Genomic DNA, 12,946 nt, shown 5'->3' on the forward strand with positions numbered 1-12,946 from the left:
ATGCAGCTGCAAGACAGACTAGGAAACACAGCGCGTCAGGGGTGTTTGTGAGCCAGCCGTTCCTTCCGTCCTGTTTAAAATGGTCTGCTTCTCAGCTAACCGGGTTCAAAGGGCCGACGTCATTACATTTCCTGGAATCGGTGCGGCGGGCAGTGGAAAGTTAAACTGCAGGCAGGCAGCACGCTGACGTCAGCCCGAGTCACGCTGTGATTGACTCAGTTCTTTCCGCCCGGCCGCACACAGGTGGGGGCTGCCACCCTCTCCGCCGGCGCCCGTAGACCCCTAGCAGGTCCCGTGAGCCTCGCCTTAACGTTCCGCTCGAGGTAAGTGTGTGCCTGGCGGGGCCGAGCGGCCTGCGCAGGCGCCTGGCGGGGCCGGAGTGCCCGCTAGCGCCGGGTCCGGGGAGTGCGCATCTTTCAGTGCCGACCCGCACCCACCCGCCCCACCTGCAGTTCTTCCCGGGGGTGGTGCCCTCAGTTACAGGTAATGCTGGTGACTTAGTTACCGGCAGTTGAGTGCCAGCCTGGTGCTAAGCTTGCAGTTGAATTCCTGAAGAGTGGGTGACTCTGTAAACAGCTTCACCACACCGTAGCTCTTCACTTAGTGGGTCTCGGCTCTCTTCCGGATGGGAACATTCCATTGTCTTGAGCAAGTAAAGCCTGTGTTAAATTGTTTTTCTCAAAGAAGTTTTCGTGAGGTTTTAGAGGGGCTATAGAATGCAGAAGCCCTCAGATAACAGATTTATTGTAAGATATAGATGGACTTAAAATAATCTCAGATACTGCATGTCATATGATTCTTAGAACCAAAAGGCATTTTTGTGCATACATGTATTTTCTAAAAATTATTAGTTGGTTTATATCTTTCTTTTTTCTTTTTTTAAACATCTTTATTGGAGTATAATTGCTGTACAATGGTGTGTTAGTTTCTGCTTTATAGCAAAGTGAATCAGTTATACATATACGTATGTCCCCATATCTCTTCCCTCTTGTGTCTCCCTACCTTCCACCCTTATATCTTTCTTTACTAAGCCTTTAATTCCAATTTTCATGTCCAAACATGAGAGAGAATTATAACAAAAAATAAATGATTTGAGACTACCCAAAATATATTTAAATATTAAATTTTAAAGTAAAAATTTACATAAATGTTTAACCATTGCTTGAAAATAAATGAACATTTTTATGCATTTATGTTTACAGAGTGAACATACCACTCCTTGAAAATATTTTTTTTTCACAGTTTTACCCATAATGCTTATACATGATTTACCCATTCTAGTTTAAATTTTTCAGAATGCTGAAATTTTTTAAATGTCACTTTTTTCGCAAGACCTCATTGTGCCTTTGGAAATCATTATTTTTGGAAATCTTGTCAGTTCTCACAGAATCAATTCTATTTAAAATGCTATTTGAAAATGAAAAGCATATTTTATTTGCTTTTTCGAGGAGCCCAAAGAGCACAGGATTTAAGGGGCCTTTTCAAGGTATAGTAGAGCAGCTTTGGGGCCCACTTTTGGAGTCCCAGTTCCACCCCCTCCCCGTGTGGATTGCAACCAAGTGGATTGAGCTAGATATTTGACTTGCAAACTTTTTGACTGTGACCCACATTTTACAGCATGATGCCACAGACCTTTGTGTGTGTGTGTGTGTGTGTGTGTGTATTTATATAAAACAAGTACATTTATATAAAACAAGTTTCAAAAATAGTGCTTATCCTTACTCTATGTGATGTACTCATACTTGTCTATTCCATTCTTTTTTTAATGCTATTCTTGACCCATGAAATTAATTACTGAATTACTCATGGTCTACAACTTATAGTTTGAAAAGCTGATCTGGACCAAAATCAGGCTCCAAAATAATGACTGGCCTGGTAAAGGTTTTAGGAGCATTTGCTTATAGGATCATAGAATCGAATGTGAAAGTGAATATCTTTGGTTTATAGAATTATATTATTGATTCTGTTGGGTATAGTTTAAAGTTTTATTAGAAATAGTTCTTGGCTTTGTTCATAAGCTGATTATGTTTAGGAGCCTAATTCCATACCCTTTAGTCTCCAAGTCTAAAAAACTCTGATGAATTGTATTCAGCCTGGATTTCTGAATTGTTAAAAAACAAATATTACAACTTATTCAAATTTGGAAAACAGTATCTTAGTGAATAAGGATGCATTTTACCTTTGTGAAAAGAGGGTGCTGGAAAAGGTTTATATTTGGAAATTCTCACGTAAAGGAATGTTTTGGATCAAGTTATAACAGCTTCTTGAAATTGGTAGCGAAGCAAGTTATAATCATGTTGGAAATGAAAACAAGATGTCACTCATCTACCTTAAGTTTCCATAAAACTCTGAACCTGTGTGGAAGGTATACTGAAATTGCCACTGTGTTATTTCCTCACTGTTTCTGAAAAATTTTTAATGAAATATAGTTTAGGATAATGGTTTCACTTTGTCCAGTTTTCTATGCCTATATGAATACGTTGCCTAATAAAATAATTATGATGATGCTTTGCATTTACATAAACTTTAAAATTAAAAAAATCACTTATGGGGTGAGTGCTATCAAAGAAGCTGTCAGATCACGAGAGACCCACAGGAAGCAGTAATATGGGTTAAAGGATCAGGGCAAGCCTCAATGAAGAAACCATGTTTAAATACCGGAGAGGAGAAGCACTTTCCATGCATTCTCACTGAGGCACTTAGCGCAGATATTGTTACACTCATTTGCATGTAACTGAACAGGGATCAGATCAGAGTGGGTAAAGGCTCTCCTAGCTCACAAAGCTAGCAAGTGGTGAACCCGTTTGGGTTTTCAGACTCCTTGTCTGGTTCTGTTCACACCATATTACATTGCTGCTCAAAATCCACCTGACATTGGTAAATTAATGCTACGGTTAGATGAGTTATAATAGCATACTATACACTGCTTATAAAACATGCAAAATGAAGTTAGCATCATGTTAAGTAGTCAAGATGGATTTTTTCTAGAATATTTATTATTACTCTCATAGGACAATAGAGCATATATTTGCTATTATAGAGAACTTTAAATTTCAATATTCATAATTTCATCTTTTTACATACACTTTTTTTTGTCACTTTAAGAGTTTCATTTAATAAACAACTCAGGAAGATCCCTTATATGTGTAACTTAAAATAAAAAATAGTACTGGCTTAATTCCACATGGTCTGTCTGTTATAGTAATTGTAGCAAATTTGAAAATGATCAGTACTTAGTTACAGTTATATAGGATTTCATTTTCCTGGAAAAAGTGGAGCAATGGAGGAGGGAAAGTTTTTGGCAGTGTGAGACACCAGGCGAGGACAAGCCTGATTTGGGCATTTTGAGTACTGGTGTGGTGGTGGGGAGGAGAGGATCAAAAGGAAAAGTGAAGATGTCCTTGTTTCGCTGGAGCCAGGGAAAGAAGCCCCTGCTAACAAGTATGGCTCCTAAGTCACCTCCATTGCGTGTTACTTCAGTGTGTTTGGGATTAGTGACGCAGAGCAAAATGACATATGAAGGGAGGAGCTGCACATAGAAAAATGTTTCTATTCAGCTGATGTGCTCAGAGATCTCAATAAACCAATAAGCAAGTAATATCACCATCATTGGGGGTGTTGATAAACTTTCACTTTGGAAGCTATCAAGATAGGCATTTGGCTGAGTTTCTTGTTTCTTTCTTGGTTAGAAAGAAACAAACACCTTTTACTTGTGAGGTTTTCAGTTTTCTTATTACCAGTCTGATGAGATTGTATCGTGTTTCTTTGTGATCCTCCATCTTTGAGGTTCTCTTTTAAATGATTATGCAATTAAAAAGGACATTTTATATTATCTTTTAATGATTTATTCTCTAAAGGGATATAATAAAATATAGTAGAAATTTTAAAAGTTTTTTTAAGGGGCATATTTTTTAAACAAAATAAGGAATAAGAGCCATACGTTTCAGTCATTCTATTACCTAGGTTTGTTAGAAGGGAAACTCCAGGGGAAAATATGGTTGTTATATGTCTTTTAATTATACAGTATAAGCATAATTTGGAACATTGTCTTTCAGAACTTAAGGAAGGGAAGAGGAAGGGAACTAACATTTGATGAAAGCCTACCATGTGCCAGGCACTGTGCTAGACACTTTGACATACATTATAGGGTTTATTGTGAGTATTAAATGAGATCATGTATCCCCATTTTACAGATGAGGAAACTGAACTTGCCCCAAGTCACATGGCTGGTAAGTGGCACAGCTGGACTAGAACCCAGACTCCAAATCCCATGCTTTTTCTGCTGTACCGTGTTTAAAGCTTGCAAAGAGAGGTATGAAGTTACTGACCAGAGTTGAGAGTCCTAGGAATTTTCTTTCCCATGAAATATTGACACTAAACCTAAACTTTTTTTTCATGTCAGGAGTTAGATGGTTGGACTCACACTGTAATTACAACTCCTCTGTTTCTAAAATGCCAGGGTAGATAAGTAATATTTAAGGGAAGACTTAAGAAACAATGCCTTTTATCAAGAAGGGTCAGTTTGAATAAATACATGGCATCTTACCAGGCTTTCCATGGCTTAATGTTAAAGACTTAGCTATAATAACAATAGCTAATTATAGTCTTATAATAATAAGATTGCTTATTTTAAACATTCTGAATGGCAGTGGGCTTTTGCAAAACCTTGAGAAGTTCAAAATTTACTTTGTGGTGCACATGTAAACTCACAAAGCACCCATTGTATGCCGAGGACTGTGCTAGAGTCTAGGGTAAAAAAGATATCCCTGACTTGCCTTTAAAGTTTGCTGCCTTAGAATAAAATTAATGTATAAATATCTTTTTCTTATTCTTCTTCAGTCATGAGCTTGAAGCCCCCACTTATGGCCCATTTATTTTCAGAAATAATTTATACAGTGAAATTCTAGCATAAAAAATAATTTGGACACTTTCAGTAGTTAAGATGGAACAGGAATTGGCCTTTATAAGAGTACAGAGATCAGAATGTGTCATCGAAGAGTGTAGTATGGTTCTCTGAACTGTGATCCTCAATAGCTAACCTGCTTTAAATCGCCACTGCATCCATAACACTGGAAACTAAAGCTAAGATAAGAACTTTTTGATAACTTGTTTCAAAAACAAAACTTTTTGACATTTGGATTTCCTCAAAACAAGAGATTCTCTTTGCCCATATCTTATTAACATGCTTGCTAATGTGATCATATTTGAATATATGGAATTCATCCACTGATTCTTATTCAGTGACCATTAGAATAGTACTGTCATATAGATTCGTTGGGATATTACAGAAATTTATACAAATTCCTACTAATTTATACTAATTCCTGTTTCTGGCTTGAACTAATGAGCTGCAAACTGATTTTTGTTGAAGGAGATAAAATGAATATACACTATGTCTGAAAAATTGTAATAAAACCCAGTTTGTTAACTAACATCCAGAACTAATACATCCAAGTATTTCATTCCCTTCCAAGTTATCATTTTAAAGCGATATGTTTTCCTGAGCTATTGCTCAAAATGTTTTAAGAATACTTCTTTTGAAAGTGCCATTGTTCTTCATGGTGCCAAGTTTGGTCCTTGGAGGGTAGTTTCAGCTTTTGGAAATAGGCACAAGTTTAGAACCATTTCTGGTTTTAAGACCAGTGAATGAACTTTACTTTTCACCTGCAAAGTATTCCTGCCCACCCCGACTTTTTCCTTTTTCGAAAAAATGGTTACTCAAGCATTCTGCTTTAACTTACAGTACAAAAAGTACACACAAAACTCGAACAAGCACAGCAAACCCCTCTGTACCTTTCTATTCATTGTATTGCACTCTTTGTCAGCAGTGTTTGGCAAGAGCAACCCTAGACCGAGGTCTGCATCCCTGCTGCCTGCAAATGTCAGCATAACGACACAGGGACGACTTCTTCGTCGCTGGCCATTGTTCCAATTTTAGAAAGCCTCTGTCGCCTCCAGCGGGTTCCATTGTTTAACCTTTATTATCCCATAGCCACCTTCCCTTGATGTGGATAAAGAGAAAAGTAGAGAACCATGTTGTTCTGTGCACCGTTCTAGCTCCTCTGGCAATATGATTAAAATATTAAAAAAAAATCTTTAGTAAGTTTACAACTGATTTTTAAAGTTATCTTCTTCAATATTTCAAAAATTTCTATGACACCTAATGAGACATATGTGTGTACAATATTTTAAATAGTCATGAAAACAAATTTAGGATTTTCCCCAAGTTTATTAATAGAGATTCTGCTGGTGATCATTATATCTATCACAGTTACTGTTTATTCACCATTGTTTATTAAATTATATATAGAAGGAAGAACCTTATAAATGATATTTTTGTAAACCTTATGAAGAATTGAGTGATCTTCACCCAAAGCCCTTTTTTTTTTTTTTTTTTTTTTTTTTTTTTTTTTGAGCGGCCATGGCTCACGGGCCCAGCTGCTCCGCGGCATGTGGGAGCTTTCCGGACCGGGGCACGAACCCGTGTCCCTTGCATTGGCAGGCGGACTCAACCACTGTGCCACCAGGGAAGCCCTCAAAGCCATATTTTTATTCTCTCACCTAACTCTTGAGCCCCAGAGGGAAGAAACCTGGCATTTACCCAAAATAAGCACATAGATCAGTTTTCGATTAACATTTTAAACTGCTTGGCTATTTTCAGTGATAATATTCTACTTAAGTGAAAAAAGTCTCTGTCTCCCTTTGGGTAAAATTTTGTTTCTTACTCAATAGGTATAATACATTTTAATGACATACAGCAGTGATGCATTTCGTATTTTGATTGGGATTTAGATCAGACCAATTTTTATAGGATTTTATAGGATTTTTTAACCTTTTTCTTGCATTTAGCTTTGAGAGAGCATGTATTTTGTAATATCTCATCAAAACATCAAATTAATTCTGGACCATATATTCTCAAAGTTGACACATTAGTGGTAGAAACATGTTTAATCACTTAAATCCATCTGTCCTTCCTAGGAACCTGTGTTTATTGCAGTAGATAGACAAATTTTGAAATTAAATTATTACACTTTGAGGACTTACTTTTAGTATTCAATCTGAATACTAAATAAATATTTAAATCTGTCATTTAACTGTGATTATACTATAATTAGAAAATGTGTTTTAAAAAATGAATACTTAGAAATGTATTATTATCCCAAGAAATCTAAGAAAGACAAAAATTATCCTTCCCTACAGAAACCAGTTTTAAGTAGAGCTTTCCTGTTTCTTATTTTGTCCTTGTTTTTAAGCTGAAAATACAGTAAGCTAGTATTTTCCTTCCAGTACCAGTAACAGTAACAGTCATCACCTGTTAATAAGACTTGCACTTAAAGACATTCAGGAACTGTTTCAGGCATGCTGCAGGGTTTAGGAAAATCTCTTAGCTGGGGTATTCAGAGGATGGAGATGTTCTTCTTAATTAAAATGTTTGCAGTGGTGTGCTAGGGCCAGCTCCCACTCATTTGCTGGAGCCAATTATTAAGTTTTCAGGATTTTTATGAACTGGTTGCAAAAACAGACATTATTAAAAACTAAAGACATAAATACATATATATTTAACAAATTACATTAAAAACAACATTAATAAATACTTAAAACTCATCATTTCTAATAATTGTATCTATGCTCTTGAGGTTATTTACATCTATTTTGTCTGTATGGTGTGCTACTTATTGTTGTATGTCTTTCCAACTCTACATTTAGTGAAGTCATATCGGTAGCTTGAAATTGGCCATGGTGAAAGCATTTACATCATGGGAATGAGAAACACTACGGACCAGGGCTTTTTTCTCCCCCTTAGAGAGCTGGTGGTTAAATATTTATCAGCACACCACTGATTTTAGGCTAAATGAACTATCAGTTGAAAAGTCTGTCTACTTTAGCCTTTGATAAAAACCTTTCAATTATATGTATAGAGCATGCTGAGTATCACTGTTCCAAATGCTGAAGGGATCTTTGATACCTAAAATTTCCATAATACTCAGAATAATCATCTTAAACATTAGCAAGCTCACCTCTTAAAACATGTAAAAAGAAGTATGTTATTTCCAGGTCAATTTTACGTAAGATATCAAGTCATAAGTTGTTTATATAACGTGATATTTTGTTTCATTGCAGCCACCACTGGTGACATGCCGACTTACCAGATCCGAGCTCCAACTACTGCTTTGCCACAGGGAGTAGTGATGGCTGCCTCGCCGGGAAGCCTGCACAGTCCCCAGCAACTAGCAGAGGAAGCAACACGCAAACGAGAGCTGAGGCTAATGAAAAATAGGTAAGATGTTTCACTAGAAACTGCAACCACTTAGGGGACATATCATTTATTACTGTGGGGCTTTTAAAAAGTTAACTTTTCCTCGGCTATTTCTCCCAAGTTACATGTTGTGTGGCATTTTATGTGGGCTTTTGCTCTGCATGTGCTGATAAGTAAGTCTTCTAGTCAGAGTTCCAGGAATGAAACTGTTTCATCAGCAGGCCGTACATCCTCATATGTGTTTTAGGGTAATGTCTAAAAGATACATTCATTTTTTTTTTTTTTTTTTTTGCGGTACGCGGGCCCCTCACTGTTGTGGCGTCTCCTGCTGCGGAGCACAGGCTCCGGACGCTCAGGCTCCAGACGCGCAGGCTCAGCAGCCATGGCTCACGGGCCCAGCTGCTCCACAGCATGCGGGATCCTCCCGGACCGGGGCATGAACCCGTGTCCCCTGCGTCGGCAGGAGGACTCTCAACCACTGCGCCACCAGGGAAGCCCGATAATTCATTTTTTAAATGATAATGGAAGGACTTTATTACAAATAAAGATTCATTTTGTACTTGGTATTTACTTTGTGAAGTAGGTGATACGTATAATTTTTAGCTTCTTTGTGAGCAAAATAAATCTGAGTGTGAGTTCAGAATTTTCTAAGTCTTTTACATGTAGTTTTCTTTTATCTATTTTGTAACTTTGTTTTTTCTCTATTATACCCAAGTACAATCTATTCTGAAAAATTCTAGCTGGGGACAAGTACAAAGCAAGAGGAAGAATTAACATTACCCACAGCCCCACCGCATAGAGATGCCTCCTATCATACATACGCTTCCAGTTCCCTCTCTCATTTTCTCACATGTTCTTGCACGTTTCATTGGCTAGAAATAAACAAGAGAGTCCCTAGGTGCACGGGATTCTGAGAAGGGTCTATTTTAGCTTCCAAATTTCAGTTTCAGAGCAGGACAAGAGAAAAGCCGATGATAAATGGCTCTTTGGTTGCTCAGTGTCTGCTGAGCAAGTTTTTAGTGCTTGTTTCTACCGTATTTTTGTGATACGCGGGCCTCTCACTGTTGTGGCCTCTCCCGTTGCGGAGCACAGGCTCCGGACGCACAGGCTCAGCAGCCGTGGCTCACGGGCCCAGCCGCTCCGCAGCATGTGGGATCTTCCCGGACCGGGGCATGAACCCACGTCCCCTGCATCAGCAGGTGGACTCTCAACCACTGCGCCACCAGGGAAGCCCTCTACCATTTTTTTTTTTTTAACTCACACATAGCTTTCACATGAGAGTAGGTCTGGTTATTCTCCCTTACTTTACAGATGAGGAACTGAGGTTCAGAGAGGTCAGGTAACAAGCTGATTAAGATCACACAGCCCAAACTGGATAGAACCTGGAACTGCAGTCAGGCCGTCTTTCCCCAGAGCCCACACTGCACTAACACCAGGTCACCTCACAGAGACCCTGGTGTCAGCTGCAGATTTAGCTTTATGGAGAGTATGTAGGATATACTTATTAATGTCAAAGACCTGTTATACATTCTCCTAGCTAAATTCTTTGGCTGGCATTCATAATACATACTTAATTGTATTTCTGCCACCAGCTACAGTTGTTATTTCTTTAATAACCTTGTCAGCTTTTCCTCTTTGCCATGTACTTCCTCTCCATGCTAAGGGTATATCCAGACAAATGCAAGGCCTGAAAATGGAGCTAACTATTAATAGAAGAAACAGGTGTTTTCCTTAGCCGAGACTACTTAGGAATGTACCACCTACTGGTGTGGCCATCCAGAGCTTTGTGCCTGGAATATTTTGACTCTGGTAACATGCATGCAGGCGCATGAGACACAAAGTATCCATACTCACAAGAAATAGCACAGCTTGGTAAATTAAACTTGAAACATTAGACATCCCACAACACAGCTATTCGACATTTAAAATTTCACTTAGTAGTAACTTGTTTTGTAAAATGACTATCTATCTTCCTTCCAGACCTAGAATTTAATATAATGATTTAATCACAAAAACCTTGGTGTTCAGAAATGTATTTTAGTTTCTTTGTGGAAGAGTTGAATTGTGTTCCCAAACTGGCAAATGTATAAGTGTGCTTGGATTTATTCTTGGCATTGCTGTGTGCATCATTTAGATTAAATTCATCTGTGTTTATCAGATTGTGTTCACTTTTACACTGTTAACTTTTCTGTTAACCAGTTAAGAAGTCTGAGAACCTTTCAAGTTCACAGGGTGATGGCTTTGTTCTTGGCTGGGGAGTAGGGCTCGATCTTTTCCTGCAGTTCATTGGGATTTCAAGGGCTCTCTTCTGCTGACCCTTGCTTCCCACAGAGAAAACACAGATAACCAGTTGTTAGTGAGCATCAACTATCCTAAAAATAAAACAGAATTGGCCACATGTGTTGCATGTGTCACTCCTAGTCCAGAATTGCAGCAGTGCTAACTGGCATTACAGTAACTGGCGATTAGACGTTCAACACAACTTTTGCTTTTACATACTTGAATTACCTGTTTCAATGCAGGCTTTTTGATATGATGGGTACGCCAAAGGCAGTTATTCTCAAAGGAACACTCCAAAACAAAGCTGTTATCAGAGGGTATATTCTCTAGACGAGTTCAATGATGTAGTAGCCACCCCCTCCCACCCTGAAAAGAAGGAGAAAGAAAGAAAATGTTGGCCATGTCCATTGTATTTTGGCAGGGTTATGTGTGAAAGTGACTAACTCAGCTCCTCTGTTTGTTTGTGTGTGTTGCTTTGGCTGCTGGTCTGGCCTTTCTCCGGGCGTGTCTGCAGTGCTTTAAATCCTGGTTAGCAGATGCATCTCTTGCGTCCTTTCCATGACTTCAGTTGTGGTGTTCTCACATTTCTGGATTTAAGTTATCTGAATTATTGAGGGTTGTATTCTGTACCCTCTCTTCTCTCCTTCCTTAGTTTTCAGAAGCAGAGTCCCTTCTATTTTGGTTTATGAAAATGTGCATGATTTGTTTATTGTTATTCTTATCTATGTTGTTTTCTAGCCGACAAACTGTTGGCTTGCAGTCATGATTGATCTTGTTTTACTGAGATTTAGTCTTGAAGAATTAAAATCTCCAGTGCTGACACTGGTTTCTAAGGATTAATTTTTCTAATCATTTTTGATCAAATAAAGTTAACTCATTGTGATGGAATATGTGGCTTTTGGTGGACAAAAATAATTAAGAGAATTGAAAAGATCTGTAAATGTTTTTGTAGAAATTCCACTTGGGGATGTGGTCCTGTCGTTTTGGTTACTGAAAATCTTGCTGGTCACTGTGACCATGGGACGTGTGCCCTAAGAAAACACCATTTACAACGGATGCCGGGCGAATTGTTGTGCTCTGCCGTCGTTCCTGCTGTCTTAGGGTAACCTCCCAACGAGGCATGTGCTCGGTTACGACTGTTGTGCGGCTCCGTGCGGACATCCCCAAGGACTGACCGGCAGTTGAGTCTGGGGGGCAGAGACTCACGAGCCGCTCTGGATTGTGCTGAGAGGTTGTTCCTGTTGTCATTTGCCTTGTGTTGGTTCCAGGGAAGCTGCCCGGGAGTGTCGCAGGAAGAAGAAAGAATATGTCAAATGTCTTGAAAACCGTGTGGCTGTGCTTGAAAACCAGAACAAGACTCTCATTGAGGAACTCAAGGCCCTCAAAGATCTTTACTGCCGTAAAGCAGAGTGACTGTCTTTGACTTGGGCCTTGTTTGCCCAGAGCTCTAATCAAGGCAGGAGATGCAGCAGTCTTACTAATTGCCATGTGGACTTGTGGAAGGGATGCTTGTGACCCTTCAGAACCCAGTTTGGCTTAGGGTTTGGAATCGCATTGGGAATGTTGTCCCAGGATTTGGAACACCACGATCACATTTACCAAGCTTACTTCAGCCTCCCTGTCAGTAGCATGCATGTGAAAAAAAATGTTTTGTTTTTGCCCTTTTGCTTCTACTCTCTTATAGGGAAGCTGCTAAAGAATGTCGACGTCGAAAGAAAGAATATGTCAAATGTCTGGAGAGTCGAGTTGCAGTGCTGGAAGTTCAGAACAAGAAGCTCATAGAGGAACTGGAAACCTTGAAAGACATTTACTCTCCTAAAACAGATTAGTAGAAATATTTAACTATGAACTGATTGCAATATGTACAGTTGCTTTTGAAGGCAATACAATATAAAGCCAGCAAGAATTATGGCTTTTTTTTCCCCTTTATCATTCATCGTATTTTCTAATCTCTAACATTCCCAAACTGCTTCACTGTACGTAGTTAACTCTTAGCTGTAACTTCAATTTTTTAAAAGAGGCAAACTGTAAAAAAAAAAAAAATTCTTAAAATGCAACATTTGTAAGGCTTGTTCCAGTGCCACATATTTGCAGTTCCCGATCTCTGTGTCATGAACAGTGTCCTATGCAATAAAAATTTTTTGCAGGTCTTTAAAAATCATTTTAGGAAAAGGATGATCAAAGAACGCATCCAGCAGTACAATAAAAGTAAACCACAAAAAATACCTCAGGAAAGAACTGAAAGAATTGAAAGAATCTAATGACATGCCTATGCGAAACTAATAGCCTATAAATGAATTTATGGCATTTGCAGATTTTTATATTGGTTGCTTTGTAAAGAAAATATTATATTGCTGTCCTTGAATGCCATAGTTGAAGAGAGTTTTTAATAGAACCATGTTGGTTACA

General features: G+C 38.5%; 1 protein-coding gene across 13 annotated transcripts in view; it reads left to right on the forward strand.

Moving 5' to 3' along the window:
* Positions 1-12,946, forward strand: part of CREM (cAMP responsive element modulator) — a 65,902-nt gene extending 52,956 nt beyond the window's left edge. For 5 of the 13 annotated variants that reach the window (XM_024742263.1, XM_024742267.1, XM_024742265.1 and 2 more), the window contains 2 exons: positions 8,122-8,278; positions 12,222-12,944. In XM_024742263.1, coding sequence (XP_024598031.1) covers positions 8,122-8,278; positions 12,222-12,366 — 302 coding nt within the window. In that variant the 3' untranslated portion in view covers positions 12,367-12,944. Of the gene's footprint in view, positions 1-136; positions 324-4,193; positions 4,230-8,121; positions 8,279-11,805 lie in introns of those variants that run through there. The other 8 variants (XM_024742264.1, XM_024742270.1, XM_024742262.1 and 5 more) reach the window with 6 other exon arrangements.

Source organism: Neophocaena asiaeorientalis, unplaced genomic scaffold (genome assembly GCF_003031525.2).
Source record: "Neophocaena asiaeorientalis asiaeorientalis breed wild unplaced genomic scaffold, Neophocaena_asiaeorientalis_V1.1 scaffold781, whole genome shotgun sequence".
In the NCBI taxonomy this organism is placed as follows: domain Eukaryota; kingdom Metazoa; phylum Chordata; class Mammalia; order Artiodactyla; family Phocoenidae; genus Neophocaena; species Neophocaena asiaeorientalis.